The sequence below is a fragment of the Theobroma cacao genome, chromosome 3 (assembly GCF_053813885.1).
Source record: "Theobroma cacao isolate CCN51 chromosome 3, ASM5381388v1, whole genome shotgun sequence".
Lineage (NCBI taxonomy): Eukaryota > Viridiplantae > Streptophyta > Magnoliopsida > Malvales > Malvaceae > Theobroma > Theobroma cacao.
The window spans coordinates 1,983,553-2,005,359 of record NC_142641.1 but is presented as its reverse complement, the minus strand read 5'-3'; the positions used below and the strand labels follow the sequence as shown (position 1 = coordinate 2,005,359).

The window sequence follows — 21,807 nt, the reverse complement described above, 5'->3', positions numbered from 1 at the left end:
ATACCTTTTAAAACTTCAAATTTTGATCAAACAAATTGATTTTGTATATATAATTTAATAATTTGACTAGATAACCACTCACTCTAAGGATATACCCCTTGGGTTATCCACCTACATACATTAAAACAATTTTATTTGCAGATTTCTGAACGTCACTTTACCAGAATGATGTAATAAGCATTTTAGATATTTTTTATTATATATATATATATATATAATAACTTTAAAAACTTTCTAGACTATTCAATAAAATAAATTTAAATCAATGGACAATAAAAGGCTAAGCTTATTTAGGTGCAGAAACAAACATCCAATTTCTGAGTTATTCCAACTCTGCAGGCGAAATTACTGAGAATCAAAGAGCATAGAGAGATTTATTCAATCGATAACTACGATGCTTCACATTAAAACTAGAAATCATCTACAAAATTGCTGGAGAGGATAGTCCAAAAACAAAAAAAAATGGATGATTCCATCGTTTCCAGCAACGTTTAATGGTGACATCCTAGACCCAACAACTTTGCACTATGATTTATTCAGTGACTTGTTCTTTATTTTTATTCGGAATTTGGGAGCTGAAGTACCTTCTGTTGGCTCCGTCCTGGTTTCCGACTTTGTTATCACTACCTTGGGGGGTGCACTTGGTTTCAATGGCACCGTTGCTGACTTCGCAACCAGTTCCTCTTTCTTACCAGGCAACTCTTTTGTTAAAGATGTCGTTTCCTCTTTCTTACCTCGTAATTCTGTTGTTGAAGGCGTCTTGGCTTCACTCAGCAGCTTTGCCATCTCCTTTTCCTTGTGTTTTCTCTCCTTTTTCAATCGCTTCTTCTCTAAATACTCGAGATCGTCTCGGTGTCCTTTGTGGTCTTCTCGCTTTCGTTTCTTTTCCTTATCTTTCTTCTTTTCCTTGTCCTTATTCTTCTTCTTCTTCTCCTTGCCGCGGTTTGGAGAATCCACAGTGCCCAATGAACCACCATCCTGTCTTGAAACTGATAGGGTTTGAAGACTTGCGAACTTTTGTCCTTCAGCATCTATGTAGTTATCTTGGATGATGCTAGGTGATGACGGATTATCGGGCCTAGGACACGCGGCAACATTACTTGAATCGGCAGTACACTGAAGTTCCTTACCAAAGTTGTCACCTTCACTTGCAATTTTTGCACTCCCAATGCTAGCGGTGATCCGAGACCCGTGATCATGAAATGAGTTGACTTCTTCGATATTTTGATTGCTAATGCTCACAGCCTCAGCTGAATTTCTTTGGGGTGCATCCACTGAAACCGAACTGGTGGCGCCGCGATCGGCATCAGGATGCCTTCCTTGAGATCTTTCGACGGTAGCATCGTCACCTTCCTCTGCTTTACTGGTTGTCCCAGACTGCTTGACCCTAATCTTAACAACGGATGTCTTCCTCTCATGACTGTTGGAAACAGTATCCACTCCCTTGGAAGCTTCTGGAATGGCCAGATTATCATGCAAAAGGTTCGGGTTCGCCGCGGGAGGTTCAGCAGGCTTTATCTCTGCAACAAGAGCTGCAAAATGGTTCTTCTGCTCATTGCAAACCTCCACATCAGCCATTCGCCGTACCTTATCTTTAGGCACTCCATAAAGTGTGGGGGTTCTGAAAATGGGAGCTCAAAATTTGATTAGCAAAAGTATAAAACAAAACAAAACAAAAAGAATACAAAGAAACAGCAAAACTCTGACCTAAATCAATTTGAACGGTACATATCTTTCAATACTGGAGCAAGCATATTGGGCTATAAAAAGTAAAACATTACAAATAAAGAAATGAATTACTGGCAAGCTCCCCAATGCAGCCACAGGAAATTAGGTTTTTTCTGTCTTTGTTTCATAATATTGGCACATATGTATCATCACAATTTCTACAAATTAGGGGCATAATAAAGCTAATTTAATCAAGTCTGGAGTTACTAGAGTTTCCATAAGAGTTTATTTTTATTTCATTGTAAGGAAAATATTATATTTATGTGTTCCCATTGGGTAATCCTAATTAAACTTACTGTTTAATATCCTCTTTTATTAATGACATGTCATATTATCTCTCAAAAACCAAAAAAGGTACACTGTTTTAGCCTAGCTTCCCCCAAGAATCTTCAAAATAACATCATTATTCCAGTCACTATTTTGCCCCCAAATATCACTCAGTCCATTAAACTATTAACCCCTAGCCACTAACCCTTTTTTCTTATAGCCGAAGACCCTAAAACTCCTTAAGATTTTGAAAGAAAAACTCCATGGAAGCCACATACGAAGATCATCTCAATCCTGTCTCACATCAATTCCTAAATGGGACTTGTGTTGACCTCCTTACCCAAGAAAAATCCCATAACATGCAGAATCTAGCATTGTCTATTAATCAACAGTCTTGTCCTGACCCCAACATGGTAAAACATTCACCTGCTTATCAAATAGCAGAAGTCTCAGTGCAGCAAGCGAGCAATGAAACAACAGGACAATCAGAATCAATAATTGTAAGAGAATTATATGCTTTCAATCCTCAGATGTATTCCCTCCCCCAGCATCATTATCAACATAAATATGGAGAAACCATATTACCCAGAGGAAAATTTTAATCCCAAAGAGGCAAATGACAATGCATACCCACCTTCCTGCAAGGACTTGAAGAATGGAGAACATGTAGTGCCGGAGAGATACATTATTGAATGCTGTGCGGCTTTCTAAAAGCTGAAGCAAAGCCACAAGAGTGGTCGACTTAATATCCTCATTAGAAACTGATCCACCTCGTATCTGACATAACCGCATAGCATGCACACCCAACTTTACCTGCCCTGCAATCAAGGAATGTATAACGACATCAGATTTTAATTGAAACAAAGTACAACTATACATTAACAATAAAATAAACACAATAACATCAGGAAAAGTTACAGAAGAAAGAGTTTTTACAGAAGGGTACCTCTTAAAGAAGGCTCTTCCTCTATATATTTAATAAACAACAACAATGCTGCATTGATGCCATTGCAGTTGAACTCGAGATCAAGGAGTGCTCTGCTTGCTTCTATTCGTACTTGCCAGATTGTCTTGAAATCTCGAAATGGTTTAATCAGTTCACAGACATGATCCTGTAGAGAATAACAAAATCTATATATAAATAAATAAATAAATCTACGCAAAGCAGACAATTATTAGATAAGGGACCCGAGAAGAACGCACTAGGTGGATGAATCCAGAAAGCTTTAATGCAATTTGTGCCAAGGTTCGGATGCAGCTGATTGTCAAAATCCCATTGTAACTAGGCATCAACCTGTTATGCAGCATTTCTAATCAGACATGAATAACCAGTAAGTTTATTTGGAAAAGATCAGAAGAGAATCATCACCTGTCAAATTGCAAAAGCCGATCGATGCGCTTGAGAAGAGAAGATAAAAGGAAAATACTCTGGCATAAGAGAAAGGATGCAAGAAAAGTAGATAGGTTAGCCTCCAGATGAAAGTTCTGGAGAAAACATAGGTGATGCATGGCCAAAACCAAAATCTGGAACATGGGTAAAGATGCTTGTTCTATCTTCTTATCAAATAAATGTAAAAACCAAAAGCTTGCTTCACTTGCTGTCTTAAAACCACCATCTTTATTCTTCATAAACAATTCCTTACTCATAACCTATTCTATAAGCAAAAAAAGAAATTAAAAAAAAAAAGAGAGAGAATTTTTAAAGGAAATGGAAATTTAAGAATTAAAAGCAGCAGCAGCACCAAAGGAAAGCAAAGAAAAAAGATACTAATATCCTGCAATTATTATGCATTTTCAAATTTTTGCATGCATCTGTCATTGCACATTCATGTATGAGCATATGTGAGAGAGAAAGAGAGAAGGGGGGGGGGGGGTTTGGTGAGGTATGCTGATGAAAATGGAGTGGTGGTCATAAATTGCAGCAGATTTGAGATTTCCCTAATTCAGAAACCAAGCAGGAGGAAGAAACCCACACATAACAAGATAGGCTCTAAATTGCAACAGATTTGAGATTTCCCTAATTCAGAAACCAAGCAGGAGGAAGAAACCCACACATAACAAGATAGGCTCTAATTTGTTACATATACCATCATTTAAAATGTTACTTCTTGTAGGTTGTAGAAACAGAACAAAGAATAACATTAACTGGAACTTACAGAGGAAAAACCCACAATACTTAAAACGTTAGGACACAAACCAAAAGGTCTTGCAAGTAAAAATACGTTTACATACCTGTTGCCCAAATTCAAGTTCACCAACTGACTGCACTAATGCAGCGAGCCAGAAAACATCTGAGTAAGGATTCCCATTATTATCATTATACTGTCCAAGAGCAGTGGGAGAAGGGAAGTCAGAATTAAGAAAGGGGATAAACTATCAAGCATAAGAACCAAAGCAACTACTAAATAAAGCACTGTTTATAAAAGCAAACCAAAAAACTAAATGGTCAGGATATGGAATTACATCATAGAGAATCCATACATTGCATGCTAAATGGCACAAGAGAAGAAAAATGAGCAGTGCATGGTTATGTAGATGCACAAAATGTACAGTATGATTTGACCAAAAGTTTTAAGAGTGCACTCTACATTTATGAATGAATTAGAATGAACTACAACAAATCCTTTTTTTGACTTGTATTGTTAATCCAAAATTCTTTCATTTTCATTCAATATTACGGGTCCCATCCCACCTCTTCAACCTCAAATCTTTAAACTGGTTGAACCATTGCAAGTCATCCACATGCATACATATATGTAGTTAATTACACACAAGTATCATTAATCATTATGGCTCTTGTCTATATGACTCATTTATTATTTACTTCGCTTTGATGTTGCATGGTATTAGCACAAGCTTTTTTAACTCAGAGAAATATAAACATTCATACATCGACATAACATCATATAAACCTAAGACAACATAAATTAACATTATGATTGTATGTATGTATCAGTTCCTTTGTTCAATTTTTTATCGGAGCTTCAAAATGACATCATAGTTGTAAAATTCAAAACTTATCTTGCTAAATACGGAACTGATGAAAAAGGTTTCATGATTGACTGACTATAAGGCATTCAACTTAAAACCAATTACAGCAAGTGAATAGGCTCATCTTGAATATAAGACCAGAAAAAACCTGAAACTAATTGATTTAGGATAAGATTACTTAACAGTGGTGATCAAGGGGAGTCCAAAACAATTTTAATATAGAAAATTAATCAAGAACGGCAACTGATATTATAAGACAAAAAAATAATGCAAGTAATCACTCAAGTGGTTATAGGCCAGAGTTAACAAGGCTTTGTTTGGAAGTTGTTTTTGCTACTTGCTTTTAGCATCCATAAGCAAAAACTGAAAAGCACATTTGGATACAAAAGCAAATAACATTTTTGAGTAATCAAAAATTAAAATCAGTAAATTATTAGGGGGAACATGAACATAGAACAATTACGCTAGAATTGGCGCTGTACTTTCGTTATTCACTTTTAATTATAATGAGTTTCGCTTTTTACCATTTGCTTTTTGTTTTAGCTACTTTTTAGAAAGCAAAAGAAAATAGCAAAGCAACAACCAAATGATGCCTAAATAACTGCAGAAGAGCACAGCTTAATAGGCAATACGCTTAGTAGAGAAATGAAATAAGCAAATGTTCTATATTATGCCAGAATGTTTGGAGTGCGAAAAGGCTGAGTTAACCACTAAGATTAACTTGTTTTTGCCAGATCAATCGATCTTCCTCCCCAAACGAAGAAAAGCAAAAAAGAATAATAAAATCAAGGTTTATAGGTCAGCTAAGTGTTTTTTTTTTTTTTTTTTTTGAGGGGGGAAATGGGTAGAACAAATAGCTAACAGCAAAAATTCCATCAAACAGAAAAAAGCAACCTCTACACAAGTTAAAGCAACAAAAGGGACCAGCAATACAGGGTCTAATAAGGATATCCCATTAATGTCAAAAAACAAAATCGCATAATATATCAACAACTTCATGCCAAACAATTTCACTAGGTATAATTTATCAAGGAACCTAAGTTCGTGAGCAGATTTATAAAGATGGATTAGATTCTATGAGATTTGTCTTGGACAAGCTCTCATATTCTTTAGAGAACTCCTAACTTAATGACTGAACAAAACAATGCAAGTTTTATACTACACCTTCTCCCTCTTTTCTCTGCTGTTGATAAGTTAACCATGCAACTAATAAAATAAGGTTCCATTATTCCATGCAGCACTAGAGACCTATCTATCATTGATAACTCACTCAAGCGTATTTTATATATTGCAAAATTTGGAAGCCACCCCCCTGTTTTTCTCTCTTCTTGACAAGTAAACCATGCAAATCAAAATAAAAGAAATAAAGGTTCTATCAACTCATGCAGCCACTAGCAGCTATGTACCAGTGATTACTCATTAAGAGATATTTCCTATATAGCAAAATTAGAAAGCTGAGAGGACTGTAGATTGATTTGTATGCCCATTCAATAGTCTTGTTGATCTCTTTTAGAATAAGTGAAGGCCAAGGAAAATCCTACCTTCAAAAGTTGCAGAACAAACTCAACAGCTTCTCTTGGACTTTTCTTATCTGCAGCTCTTACCATAGCTATGGCACGTGGAACGGCCTAAAGAACCAAAGAAAATGAAGAAGGTTTTAGAAACTCTAACAAACTACATTTTAGTTATACATTAGCAACTCAGCCATGAGCATCGATGCATTCTCAATAGGCATCTCTACGGAATAGAAAAAGCTAAAACCGTAGACAGAATACAGAACATTGTTCACTTCTAAGCCAGATTGAGCCTAAAAAGTTCCACATGGAAAAAGGAATTACCTAATGTTACTTCCTTGTACCTTATCATCCCTTTTCAGATTGCTAGGTTAAAAATTTCTTGCATAGTGTTTAATTCAACTTACACAAACCAACAATTTCACAAGCCACAGAGGCATCAGAGCTAGCTATAGTATTATACAGAAACGACATCATAAAGTACATAGTTTACCACATAGCCTACCTCATTGCATTACCTCAAGAACAAAGTACTCTGGAAAATCACGGAAGTCATTTGGTCTGGCAAGATCAGCAGGAAATTTAACTTCTTATACAAGGCATTTTAACAATCACTGACAAATTGAGAATGTAGGTTAAGCAACTCACTTGGGGAGTCCAATGTCTGCATCAAACCTTCGACTTTTATAAAATCTCACCAGATGTTGCAAACCAGCCAAATCAGTTTCCTGCCAGACAATGAAATAAAACTCCATGTCTGAAGCATTTGGAATGTATAAAACTAAAAAGAAGACGATGACAAAGGCCAATTATATATGCAAACTATTAAATAAAAGTTGAAGTACAATTACTTTAAGTTCAAAAATACCAAACAATTTAAAAAATAATAGTACTAATCTCTGTTCCAAAGTATAATGTTGAAAACAACCAAAAGACTAATTTTAAGCTCCCTGTCATATAGCTCATTATATGAAAGAGATACCGTAAAATATGATGTCAAAAGAAAACATCAATCCATGCCACATTTAAAGCATCACACAAATCAACACTAAAAATGAAAGTTAAGAACATTTCTAGCAAAACTCAGTAAGAAGTGGCTTTCCTGCAAAAGAAGGGTTCAAAATATTGGACAAAGTTTTCCAATAAAAGCTACTAATTTTGGTTAACATCACATAAAGAAATAAAATTTATGATACCTCAGAAGATGTACTAGCCAATGCAAATGCTGCCTCAATTCGAACTCTCCAAAAGGCCTTGACACCACAAGAAAAATTAAATGAATGAATTCGACTAAGTATGACTCATAACCAAGTATGTCTTTAGTGAAGAGAAAGAACCTTAGAATCAGTGAGGAAATTATTCAGAGCATTGACAACAGAAGGTGAGAACTCTGGTAAAGATTCCAATGCTGCAATTGCTTGTGCCTGAGCAACAACATCTTCATCCTTCTCTAACTGATTAATCTGATAATTTTATCAATTTAAGAAGTCAAATACCAAGTGACAAATTAAAAATCATTCGAAGTGACTTATAAACAGCAAGAGATGCAGTTAAATCACAGCTAAATAAGTAAAACAATAAAATTCTTGAACAAAGTAGGTTCCTCATTTGGTTTTGTCAAAAACCATTAGTTTTTACGAAACATTTCATTTAATCCAATTTTATTTACCAGAGACCAATACTTTGGGCTTCAGTAGGTTGAAAAAAGATTACATGTATAAATTAAAATGATATAGAAGGATTACGTTGAAACATTATAGTCCATCTTGGGGTTTAGTAGAGCATATTATAGGTTAGACTTATGCTTGTTATGCTGATTAACCTTGAATTTACAACCTAAGAAGAACAGAGTTGAAAATTATGGCATAATCTATTAGGCTGACTCACCACATGAAAGTGTAAGACTGTATGCTCTCCATAATATCCACATTTTTCTTGCTTTCTATGACAACAAGCAAAGAGCAGCAGGCAAAAAGTAATACTTCTTTTTCATTTAAGAGAAATTCGAGTTTTAAAAACTGTTTATATGTCTTCAAAGTTCTGCGTTTAAGTTAAATGCAATCTTCCAGTTTATTAAATATGTAAGAGTGCTCACAAGTTGTGATGTTAACTCAGAAAGAACACTAAGCAAATATTAGATGTTGAATATGACATGTTTATTATTTTCAGGCATTCTACCAAAACTGCAGTCAAGCCTACAAACTGTTTATATGTGATAAACTTAAAGACAAAACTGGGGTATAGTTTCTTACAAACCTCATTTACAATTCAAACCTTCAAAATGTCTTAAAATTCTATAAAAGATTTATAAACTTCACCAACGATTTGGGAATTAATAGTTGAAAAAAGGTTAAAACTTAAACAGCCATTAAAGCAAAAACAGTATCTAAATAACAGGTATAAGTGAAAGTTCATTACCAAACAGCATTCTAAGTAAATTTGTACAATAAATTGCATGTTGTCAGACATATGTGAATCATTCTCCAAAAAAAAAAAAAAAAATTCAAACAGGAATGGTGACTTCCCTACAAATTTAGCTCAAAACTACCAAGTAGATTGGCATGTCATCTTTGGGATTGACACTCCAATGTTGCATCTATTGAAAGACAACTCACTGGTTTTATTACATCAATGATTTGGCAAAAACCAATAATACAGAGGAAAAAGTATAAAAATTTTTCCTTGTTGCACGGGAGGAAACCGAAGGGACTACATACAAGGTAGGGGAGAGGCTATTTGCTTAAGAAAACAACTGGGTGAATATTTCTTAATTATAATCCTTATTTGAGGTAAGCAACCCTTTTCAATTTAGGCCCAGGAAAAATGTCAAGTCCAACAAGCTAAGGTATCGATCAGTATTACCGTGCTAATATAATTAGATGATCCTACAAAGATCAAAGAAAATGAACATAGGTCCTTCAACAGCATTGAATGGGGAGCATTTCATGCGCATCCAAAATTTATTTTTCTTTTTCTTTTTCCTTTGTCATCAATGAGAGAAAACAAAGACAAAAAAGGAGGTTGGTTTAATTATCTAAGATCTAATTAAATATAAGACAAAATTGAACTAGAGGACTAGAACCTCATCTAAGCTGGATGAACACAAGAAAACAGGTGTGGTATTCCTGCAAGACCAGTTGGTGAATGACAATCGTCAACCTTGGCTAAATAAAATGGTTTAGAATAGCAAAACCTCTGCTGTTTGGTTACACATTTTACTACCATGCACAGAGTATCAACCAATATTCCCCCTTATGGTAGGAAAAGGAAACCCTTAAATCACTGAAGACAAATAACAAAGGGATGTAAACTTAATAAATCTTCTGCACTTAATGAATGCTTGAAACTGTCAAGGAAAATGACCAGGCATTCATGCTGGTTTAGGAAAAACATGACAAATTTCAGCAAGAAATGAGAACTATAGCTTTCTTACCCACATCTGTACAGGTTGATTAAAATGAATTTCAGCAAGGTATTCCATCTCTGGATCTGCCCTAATCCACAACAATGGAGAGTCTACACTGCAAAAAAAACAATTTAATATGGAAGAATCTGTTAACTTGATCTTCAGGAACAAGATATACAGCACCCAGTGTTGAGATAATAAAATACCTAGAGCGCACATCTAAACTGGGCATATCACCATTATCATCAGAGCCATCAGGTTTTGAACCCTTTTTAGGCTTCTGGTAGCGTCTAGCAGCAAGCTTTGAGTGACATGCTATTTCCAGTAGCTGCCATGCATCTCCAGACATTGGAAGATCCGGATGATCAGACATGCCATCAAGTTCATAAACCCTGACAGTCATAACCCCAGGCCATCCAATATCACCATCGCGGTTTTCAGAATCGGGGTTAGCATTCGGAACTGATACACTTGAATCTAGAGTAGCTGTGCATTCCCGCAAAACTGCCAACTCAATGATATTTTTCCGCTTGTTGTAGGAAAACCCCATCCTTACAAATTGAGGGTAAGAAAGAATATACCATTTAAGCATATGAACCCATAACAGAATCCCAAAACACAAAGACATAAAGTGTATGATTCACTTAAATCATACCTGAGCACTGGACATCCGTGTGATCCTACCCACCGAGGGAAAAATTCTTTGAGAAATGGACGCTCCAGATTTCCAATTTTGTTAGCAAAATGCCGGAACTGCAGATAACAATTTATAGCTTAATAAAGGAAACATACATGCAACTAATAACAGTCTAAATATTAAATGAAAACTACTACGTACTTTGCGAAAAGAAAACAAAAAAACTACAAATCATGGCAATACTTTCTTGGATTTCCTGTTATCCACAAAAATAAATAAAAAATACAGTCACACAAAACAATAAATCCATGACAACTTAGTTACTTTAAAAAAGAATATTGTAGATGCCTCAAATTTTAAATTAACTCAACATCATCATATTCTATTTTTATTGTCACTATTGCGGTTAACTAAACACTTAATATTAATTATTATATTTGTAATCATAATTGTATTAGTTAATCCCTTTTTAAACTATGTCATCATAAGCAGGCCTATGCCACTAATTACCAATGACGAATTTGAGTCTTCAGAAATGCTCGACCAAATTAAAGATTATTAACAAGGAATTAGCTTGGTATCAGTGACAGGATCCCAAAATCAATCCCAAGATTTGGAATAATAATTAAAAAAAATCAGTTTAGTGGACTAGAAGCTCAAAATCAGATCCAATCTTTTAGCCTTCTCTATATAGCTCAAATACCTGCCATGTGTCATCCATGATGCATGACTAACAACACCTTAATTATTACTCCTTGTCAACCATATCCTTACCCTTAAGAACACAATTTTGTCCTATTTCTTGTTTTACTGGTTATTACTCTATCAATGAGCAATCCAGCCTGACCTGCCTAATTGCCACCTCTAGTTTCAACTGACACATTAAACACATTCTCCTATCAAAATTTGCCCATTAACAAATTCACTGTACTAAGAACAGCATCAGGGAATTTAGTTTATTTTACATAATTTTTTCCTTCTATGATAGCATTTTCTGGTGACTGCATTGTCATTATCTTAGCCATATATTCTAACCATTTTACCTATTTTTACCAAACACAAGGAATCGAAGCAACGAACAAATTTCAATCATTTCAGTTTTCAGTTAATTCAGATTTTCAGAGGATCTCAATTAAAATAGCATGCATATCTGGTTAATTAGGTTATATCTAAAATTAATCAAATTAACCAAGCCGACTCATTGTTCACCCCTTCAATAAAAGGATCAGCCTACTAAATGCCATCATGTTAAGAAGCCAAACCATATAAAAAACTGAAAATCAGCAAAAACAATAAGTAGCTCGTATAAAGGTGAGAAGTAACAGAATTATGCTCACCTCTTTTGTGCTAAGAGACCTCACAGGACAGGTTGTACCTTGTGCACGAGAAATTATTGCTTGCAAAATCTGCATATAACAAAAGAAAACCAAGAATTAAAGAATATCAATGAAAGAAGTCGATTCCACCATCCAAGAATGTCTCTATAAATAAAATGCACTCATCAAAGAACATTGGAAATGGGAGGAGCTAAGAGGGATTGGTGTTAACCACCCTCCACCACCGCGCCCACACCCCCAAAATCCTCCAAATAGGACAAATACAAGAGTCAAGATGATAGGCTGTCACCTTTTTAAAGAAGTCAGGTCCCATTTGCTTTTCCAACACCTGAAGGATTGCCACCTTCAAGAGAAAAAAAATTAATCAACAAAAAATCCAAAAGACATAACCCCTCCATCCCACTATGTTGGTCCATTATTAACTTTTTTGGTCAAACAAACTAAATTTTGATCATTGTTATTAACAAAATCATGAAGTTATCAAAATTTTAAAAATAATCGTTGCACTTTGAACTTTAAACTTTTCAAACCATTGTTTTTGAAATTTTAATTCAAATATGATGTTTTAAAAGATAACGGTCAAAGTTGAGCTCCTTTGATCAAAAAAGTCAAGCAAGGACAAACATAATGAGACAAAGGAAGTAACAAAAGACAACAATTTTGAGTTCCCTTGGTCATCTCTGACTCCCACTTGAAATCATTTGATTGTTACAAAACCAATTTTGTGTTCCCTTGGTTGTCTCTAACTCCCACTTAAAACACATTTGATTGTTAAGACAACAATTTTGTGATCCGTTGGTCATCTCTATCTCCCACTTGAAACACATTTAATTGTTATTTTTGCCACTTTTGCTTAATATTATTAAAGGTTTAACTTTTACGAATATCATAATGCATGATTCTACTTTCATATGAAATAATTATTTTTGAATGTGTATTACATTTTATCGATTCACTCATTTTAAACAAATATGATTTGCCTTTATTCTCGATTTATACCTTTTACTCTTTACATTACTTTTTAGCACTTTCAGAGAAGTAAAAAGTAATACTAGATGAAGGCAAAACTATTTTCACCTTTATGTTCTAAACCAGACTCCTTTAATTCAAGGTTTATTGCATCATTCCAGTCAATGTAGTAAACAATTTAGGGAGTAAGCAAAACATCTTTAAAATAAAATTAATAATTAGTGACTTACAGACTTCCATGATCGTATTTTTCCATTCAAGCCAATGGAATGGGTTCCATACAAATCCTTGCAAGCAAATGAGGAACTCAAAGCTGTTGCACCACTATCATCAGCTTTGCAAACAGCACAATTTGCCTATATATACATTAACAAAATTGCATTATTTTGCATCTGAAATCGTGAAAAATTAGCAATTTACATGTCTGCATGCTTATCTCCCAAGGAGAGGAGGAGAAACTACATTTGAACAAAACTAAAAAACATAGTTAGAATCATTTCATAGCACTACCACATGGCCACTTTCCATCCATAGTAAGAAATTGATATAACAATGCTAAATTTTAGACAGCTTTTAAATATCAGCCTCCAGTACCATTTGAAACAAAAATCACGACCCTATTCTCTATACGACAACAGCGACAACTACTAATGCTATTTTTGGCTGTAGAAGATACACAAACACACACCAAGCAACAGAAGAATCATTGACAGAACCAGGTGGAGCAGGCTGGGGCTGCACCCCTCTCCTCAACCACCAAGATTCTGAATGCAGATATCAGAATTGGTACCTCTTAGGCACCTTAATCAGCAAAACTGAAATTCGATGAGCTACTAGAGGCACATAAAACCAGAAAACCACGAATATTTGGCACTTGCAATCTTTGGTACAGAAGACTTGTATTTATATAGATCATCCAGAACCTCATATATTTTGATCCAAAACCCCATTTTAATCGTTATTCATCAAAACCATGCTAATTTATCAAATCTCATAAAGTCCCTCAATAAGATAAGAAATTTTCCAGTAATCACCAAAGATACTTCTTAACAAAAATGAAGAAACAAAAATCAGAAAAGATAGCAATCTTTTTTGTGCTTCTCCCTTGATTAAGATGGACATGGTAAATATACATATATACATATATATATATATAGATATTTATATATATATATTATATGTACATGCCTCCATAGAAAACAAACCTTGTATCTTCGATATTGTGCCTCATTATTTCCCAAAAATTTCTTGATAAACAAATCTGTCAAAAAACCAGCAAGACCATCCAGCAGCCACTCTGACAATAAAAACTTAAGCAGCCATATGAGCACTAACAGATATCTTTTTTTTTTTTTTTTGAAAAGCAACAGATATATTTTCTGCTAAAGTTTATCAAAATAAATTAGTATCATTTGGATAAAATATCAATCAAGCAATACAAGAAGCCATTATCCATCAACATACCATCAGTTGGTGCCTCTGGAGTAATATATACCCCAAACCACTGTCTTGCAAGGGCAAAAGCAAGTTTGATGCAAGTGTCTATTGTCTGTTAAGTCAAAAACATACTTGTCAACAACAGCACAAAGGACAACAAAAGCTTCAGAAATGGTTATGTTATCAAAGATATAATAATGAAGAATGGCATGCATTGCAGTTCATGCACATATATAGAAGTTCAACTAACCTCTAAAGACAACAAACATAAAGCACCCACAAAAAAGCAGAAACAACCAAAATTTTAAGAAAACACAGCATTAGAAACAAGACATCGCGCATTTCAGTCCCTATGAATTGTCAAACATCTAAACTAAAGCCAATTCATTAGGTGGGAAAAATTTGCATGAATTTAAGTCATAACAAACCCAAAACCAATAAAATAGCATCACTTAACCCTCGCCATTAACTGTAGGCCAATAAAACAACTGAGCCAAACAAACCTATTACAAGGATGACAAAAATGAAACTAAGCTTTTAATACCATTTTAAAACATCCAAATAAAACTTATCGCTGATAAGTTGAGAGCTTAATATGATTATAAGGCCGCACCCAAACCTAAGGACCAATAGCCATGTTTTGTCACGAAGACCAAATATTTGCCACTTAACCAGCATATGTAATTTCAAACACTGCTGCATCGATCAATGTCAGTTCTTAGAAACCTTGCACTGGTAGTTTTTCACATTATATCACATTATGGCAATTGACAACATACTCCTGACGCATAAGCCCTAGTGAAGAGTCCAATAAGACCCATCAAATCACCATACAAAATATTTTTACCGATATGCTAGATTAATCATTCTTGTGCCTCTTCCATAAGTGTATATTCAATTAGGAAGTGTTTCCATGCATTTGATAATTCTTCAAAATGACAGGAATCTCTCAAGAAGACTTAAGTATGGCCCATTTGAAAGCTTATCCATGTTGCTTGGAATCAGGTGTAGTAGACACAAAGTGTCTAACTCATTAATTACCTTAAATCTGAGAGACAGTTATACAACTAAAAAGTCCCAAGGAAGCATATAAGTACAAGGACTTGTTATACATTTAATCAAATAAAATATTAATTGAATTATTATGAATTTGATTTGCTCAAATGTGAGCCCTCACAAATGATAATTTCATTTTGAGAAAACACTGCAGTAGGATTAAGATTAATGAGACTGTCAATTACGTAGGCACTGCATGGCTTTTGTAAACTTGTACAAGGGATTTTTTTTTATTTATTCATTTTTTTTTCAATTCATAGAAACAAGAACCAAAAACAATGTTTGCAAAAACAATAGAAACAAGAAATTCTTACTTCCAACAATTTTAGAAATTTTGGTCTTGTTTTCATTTTCTAGGAAACAGAAGCATGTTACCAAACATATTTTTTGTTGCTGGTCTCTAAAAAATTGAAGTGAAAACAAAGAATAGAACATAAAAGCAATGCCAAACGACACCTAAGTTTTATTTCAAGTCCTCAAATAGAAGAAAAGTGAAGCATAAAGAAAGTCAGTATTCTCTCCTGCATGAGTTTGCCTAATTTTCAAATTGAAGAAGGCTGACCACATTGTGTCATGTAATTTAATTTTAAAAAATAAGGCACCCTTCTTCAAAGGTTCCAGTTTGATTTTAACCAATAATTATGAGTGAAAAAACTTAAAACCATAGGCAACTAACAATTCACAGCTGTACAACTTACTTTTCTCAGTGAAGCATGGTGGTTGGCTACTTTCATTCTTGTTTTTTAAATTTCATTGGCAACATCACTAAAATTGGAAGCAAATGAACGCATGCAATCCTATGGACAAGCATACAAATGGTGTTTATTGTGCAAGATTGCCATCCCCATCTAGAAAAATGATGCATAAATACCACATTCAAGAGGTAAACTGGTTACTCTTCAGAGACCAATCCAAAAAGGGAGGTAGAGAAGAGAGAGAAATGACTGGCATTTGCAAGGACAAATAACAGCAGGAAGAAGAGTAAAATCATCAACCCTGAAAATTGAGAAAACTGAAATAGATATTTAGCAATTTGCTAAACCATAGTAAAGAACATATGAAAACTTATGCACTGGACTGGAAGGTTCTTAATTAATACGAATAGCCAAAAGTTCATGATAGATATTGTATCACATTTAATAGTTTAACCATGCAACCTTATGCTCACCATAGAACAAACAATTTATATGGAGTTTAGATTAGACTACCATTTTGTTGGCTTAATGTAATACTGTGTAATATATTTTGAATCTTAAACTGTCTCCCTATGTAATATGCAAGCAAGGCTCCATATCTATGAATAAATGAGCCATCAGCAATATGAGTTCAAGCAGCAAACAAACCTGATCTATAACTTTCTCATCAAATAAAACTTGAGAACTAAGGATGCTCAAGGAGGCCCCAAAAGTTGACGAGGATATTGCCATCTCAGGAGCTAAAAAAACTTGCTTGTATGACCCAAATGGAAACTTTGCATCAAGATACTGCTCATAATCACTGTAGAAAGTATAATGTAAAACAACCACATGAACAGTGTAAATTGAAAATTTGAATGCAAATATCCCAATCATGAAATGAAAGAGAAGATTTTAATAATTAAGTCAGTGTAACCAATATGAAAACCTGAATGCACTATGGAAAAACTCCACTGTGTTACGTAGCTTTGGCAAGTTAGGTGGTAAACACATGTGCGAAATGAGACCATTATGCTGATCAGGGAGGATTTCAAATGGTCCAACTGCCAAAGATATCCACTGAGCAGTGACAGGAACATCTAATCTGTAGACATATGTCTTGCGAGGAGGGTCATCTTTGCTCAAGACCTAAAAAAAAGAACAACTTAAATATCAGAAGCCTCATCTGTAGGTGACAAATAATTACTATTATCAAAGAGAGGGATGGAAGAACACTAGGCCCATCAAGTTCGGCAAATATTGGTTGAATGGTACAACACTATGGTTAAGAAAACAAGTACCATTGTGAAGAAAAAGATGCTATAACCATCCTTAGTCATGAAACTCAAAAATCTTAGATTATAACATAACCACTGAAATGTTCAACAGGTTTTTCAGCTCTACTTGTGCAACACCAGATAAAGGCATAAAACTCAAGAGTTTAGGAATAATTAAGCTCTTTTGAATAGTCAGACAGTACATGGTATCTACATACTTAAGGAAACTACTGTTTGAAATAAGAATGAACACTACTATTAAGAAAGTAAGCTAGATGCTAAATACAGGGCCTGGCGTACACTCTATTAACATATACTGCTAATCCTCTGTATAATTAAGTCATACTTCTGCAGTTGCATAACAACATTCAGGCTACACTTATTTTGGCTCCATTTCTTCTTAAATTTACCACCCTTACCTATAGGCCTTTTCAGCTCCAACACCTAACTCAGAAAAAATTCTCACCACAAACAGAAACCCTAAAGTGAGCTTCACAAAATAAGTACTCACATATTAAACTTCAGATTATGTATTGCTTTTAACATGGCACTGGCCTTAATTACCTTTTTTTAATTATCTAAATGGATATGTTGAATTCTTTGAGCTCTTTGCCCAGACAACATAATCTAACCTGCAATTGATGCTCCAAAAACATTATAACAAAAGCCAAAATACTTAAGCCCCCTTGATACCCCCAACAGAAAACATGCTTTTGTTGCGTAAACTAAAGTCACCACAATAAAGTTAGCCTTTTCTCCTTGTATTGATTAACAATGGTGCATTTCAGCGCATTACATTTTGATCAACAAGCAACAATGGCGTTCTTTTTGAGCTAAAAGGGGCAACATAAAACAGTTCCCCAATTCTGGCAATATGAAGTCACGGAATAGAACCAACCCAGTTTTAAATAAATTTTACCAACACTGAACTGTTCAGGAATTAATTTTAGTAATTATATCTTTTAGAGTTATGATAATTCAATTATAGCTATTAATTTGACCCTCCAGCTTCGTTTAGCTGGTACTGATTGTGAAGTTTTCTAAAGGCTCAAAAATAACCTTGGCATATTTGCAAAGAGAAAAGAGTGCCTAACCTAGATAGTACTAGTGATATGGTCCGCAAATTGTGTTGAATTGTAGCAAAAGTATTAAATCAAAGTCGTATGTCCTCCACTAAAAATGGGATATTCCACCTTCACCAAGTATAATTTGACCAACCTCCCAAGTAATAAGTCAACTCCAAGCCTCAATCCCAAGGATGCGTGCGGTGAGCGTGGATTGAACACGCGGCCTTCAGATCTTCAGTCTGATGCTCTCCCAACTGAGCTATCCCCGCAAATTATGCACCAACCTAGAACTGGACTTGGGTCTACTCAAAGAATTTGTTTGGTTTGATCATTATTAGACCACAAGGAATATAAGTTTTATCATTTATACTAAAGAAAATCTAGATTACCCCAAAACATTTATGACTAGGATGTTCATTTGGTGCATAGGTTAGGATTGGATAAACTAACCTCTTATTCCATTTTACATTTGTTGTCATCTTTAGTCCTTGACTAGAAAAATTTGAAAGCTAGTTGGATTCGTTGTCCTACATGGACAGTATTACATAAGCCTATGAAGAGTAATGGATTAGATAATCCTAAACATTTAAGATTATGTCAAAAGAATGAAAGACAAAAGAATTTTTATTATGCATGCACTAAAATAAGATAAAATAAAGAATATTTGCTTACCAATTTCATCTCATTTGATATTACCCATAATCCTATGAGCCAGATGCAATCTAAGTGTGTTGTTTCCTATTATATTGGGTCTAATTTGAACTGACACAGAGTTTTTATTTAACCTTGCTTCTCTTTCATACTTTGTGTCTCTAAAATTTTCAATTTTATATGCTTTTTCAGAATTATACTTAGGAAATGTTGATCTTTATTACTTTAAGAGGTCTCCTACATCAAGTGTCAGGTTAATTGTTCACGACCACTCATCCAAAAAGTTTTGGCCTCCACCCTTATTGACTCAAAATGCGCTTTTTCTAATGCTTCCATGGAACTTTGGCAGAGAAGTTGCAAAACAGAACATTATGCATGTCCTACAATTTTTAGCAATGTCACTAGATAGTTTTCCGTCACATTTATCTCACCTGATATAATAAGCTCCCATTGCTGACAGCCACAAGATTGTGGGCAACTGTGAACTCCAGATCGTAACTGAACAAATAATACATAAAGACTGTAAAATGCCAAAAATAGCCAAATTACTATAAGAAGGGGCAGAATACAATTCCTACCAGCACCGTTGATTATTATCATCAATACAAGGAAACCAGCACCGAGCACGTCGTATCTGATTATCAGTATGTATCACATTATCCTCAAAATGAATCCCTGTCTCCATTTTTTCTACCCAATAGTTAACACGAACTGATTTCACATTCTGCACCCAATACCAACCTACATGAGAAACCGGAATACCCGTAAACCTCATCACATCAAACTCATTACACAAAGACAATCACCCAAATAACTCCCCTCATTTATTTGCTTTGCAGAAAAACAGTATTTTTAAACATCATTTTATTGTTACTTTTGCTACTTGCACAAAATGCAACACGCATCACAATAAAAAAGGCCAAAAATATATTTGAATAACTAAAAATTTTATATATATTCACACACAACAAATATATTAAAATTGATGCTAAAATTTAGTCATTTATCAACTTTTACCATTTTCTTTTTTGCTTTATAACTACTTTTAGAATGCAAGTAGTAAAAGCAACTACCAAAAGAAACCTTATTTTGTTTTTCTTCTCATTTTAGTTGTTCTTGTTTACATATTTTGAGAAATGGAAACCAAAAACTGAACCAAGCAAACCCTAGCACATTGATTAAAACGTTAAATTCCCTTACCATTTACACGCAATAATGCAACTCAAAATATAAAAACAAAGTAAATTAAAAATATATATTCACTAAAAAACAGCCACTATAACCTGCTTGACTTCAGCAGAAGATTGGACTCCGTTATTTTCCGTATTGATTTGCTCAATGTGCATCTTATTGCAACAATTGATGAGAAAATTAGGCATCAGTTCCATCTCCAGTGCCGTAACGTAAGCAGCGGCAGCAGCATCCGCAGCTGAACTCAGAGAAGATGCGGCGGAGGCCCACGGCTTTTCACTATCAGCGGCCTGATTATGCGGGTAATACTCAAACTCCGTGGGTTCACCTTCTACAAGCACACTCTCAATCCCTAAATTCTCCGCATGTAATCCAACGATTCCGATATCAGGTACCTCAATTTCCAGTTCAGTGTAACTGAAAACAAACCAAAACGACACCGTCTCAACACAACACACCAATTTACACATTTCTTTAATGAAATGTAGAGAGAGGCAAAAGTGAAATGAAATTAGAATTACCCGTAGATGCGACGGAGGTTCGTGTCAATGGAGAGACAGAGCTTCTGGTGGCGGACGACGGCACCGGAGTTAGCTGGCTTGGAGTCTTCCGCGTCGGGCTTGGGCTTGCGAGGCTTGGCCATGGCTCCTGGCACCCCGTTCGTTTTTTGCACTCAGTTTTTCTGTTGGAGAGTGAATGGGGGAAGGGTTTATTTATAAAGAAGCTCACGAGCTTTTTTGTGGGCTAGCTGACAATGATGTGCCCTAGCTTTGGTATGGGTTCGATCAGCACCTTACACGTGGCAATATGGAAATCGGAGGGTTGATGGGAGTCTGGGTTTGACTTGGCAGTGCAACTTGTTGTCGTGGATTTTTTAACTTTCAGGAAGATGATGTAATAATTATTTTTTTCCTTTTTGTTGAGTGATTATAGGCAATTTTTTTGTCAAAAAATTAATTTAGCTAATTATTGGCTATAAAATTAAAATATTTTATTATTTTTTTTAAATGTTTGATGTAATATCTTGAAACTTTTTGTAATATATAAAATATTTTTTAAAAAAGATTAATAATGAAACTTTTTTCTTTAAATATCATGATGCTTATGGTATGCTGGTAAATAGATTTGGCAATAATGAAATAGTTCACTTCTTACAACTTTTTCTCTTCATACCATTTATGTATGTAAAAAACAGCTTTAATAAGTTATTTATAAAATAATTTTATTCTAAATCACATTTCAAAATTAACATAAAAAATCTAAAACAACGTCGAATTTTAATATTTAATTGTTTGTATATAGTTTTAGTTTATTTGCTCATAATTAGTTTTCAGCGTTTATTTGTTTTAAAATTCTTTTTCACTAATATATTAAATAATTATCTTTTATGTACTCAACATTTAATATTCATTTTAATTGTGTGTATAAGTTAACTTCACATAAATATACATAGATATAGCATTTAATATTGTATTTGTGACGTAGAAACCTTACTTTACATATATATTTATTACAATTTTTAATAATAGGAAAAGAAAGACAAAAGGTTTCCATAGCTTTCATATGAAATGCTACAGTTATACTAAACAAACAAAAATTTATTAA

General features: G+C 34.4%; 1 protein-coding gene and 1 non-coding gene across 3 annotated transcripts; both read right to left on the bottom strand.

The window, feature by feature from the left end:
* Positions 1-345: 345 nt before the first annotated feature.
* Positions 346-20,897, bottom strand: TAF2 (TBP-associated factor 2). Of its 2 annotated transcripts, XM_018117761.2 has the most exons (25): positions 20,724-20,897; positions 20,295-20,619; positions 19,590-19,735; positions 19,443-19,509; positions 16,966-17,165; positions 16,686-16,839; positions 14,314-14,398; positions 14,055-14,146; positions 13,080-13,205; positions 12,170-12,223; positions 11,881-11,949; positions 10,562-10,659; positions 10,113-10,457; positions 9,934-10,021; positions 7,838-7,963; positions 7,697-7,753; positions 7,149-7,228; positions 7,019-7,061; positions 6,528-6,614; positions 4,228-4,317; positions 3,365-3,423; positions 3,199-3,289; positions 2,942-3,107; positions 2,630-2,813; positions 346-1,621 (listed from the first exon to the last, which is right to left on the bottom strand). In XM_018117761.2, exons 1-25 carry the CDS (start codon positions 20,843-20,845, stop codon positions 526-528), a joined length of 4,050 nt encoding a protein of 1,349 aa, XP_017973250.2. In that variant the 5' UTR covers positions 20,846-20,897; the 3' UTR covers positions 346-525. The 2 variants fall into 2 exon arrangements, with proteins under 2 accessions (XP_017973250.2, XP_017973251.2); XM_018117762.2 differs by lacking the exon at positions 20,724-20,897 and having other exon boundaries at positions 19,590-19,752; positions 20,295-20,433.
* Positions 18,557-18,629, bottom strand: TRNAF-GAA (transfer RNA phenylalanine (anticodon GAA)). The gene has a single exon. It is a non-coding gene; the product is annotated as a tRNA-Phe (tRNA).
* Positions 20,898-21,807: the final 910 nt, after the last annotated feature.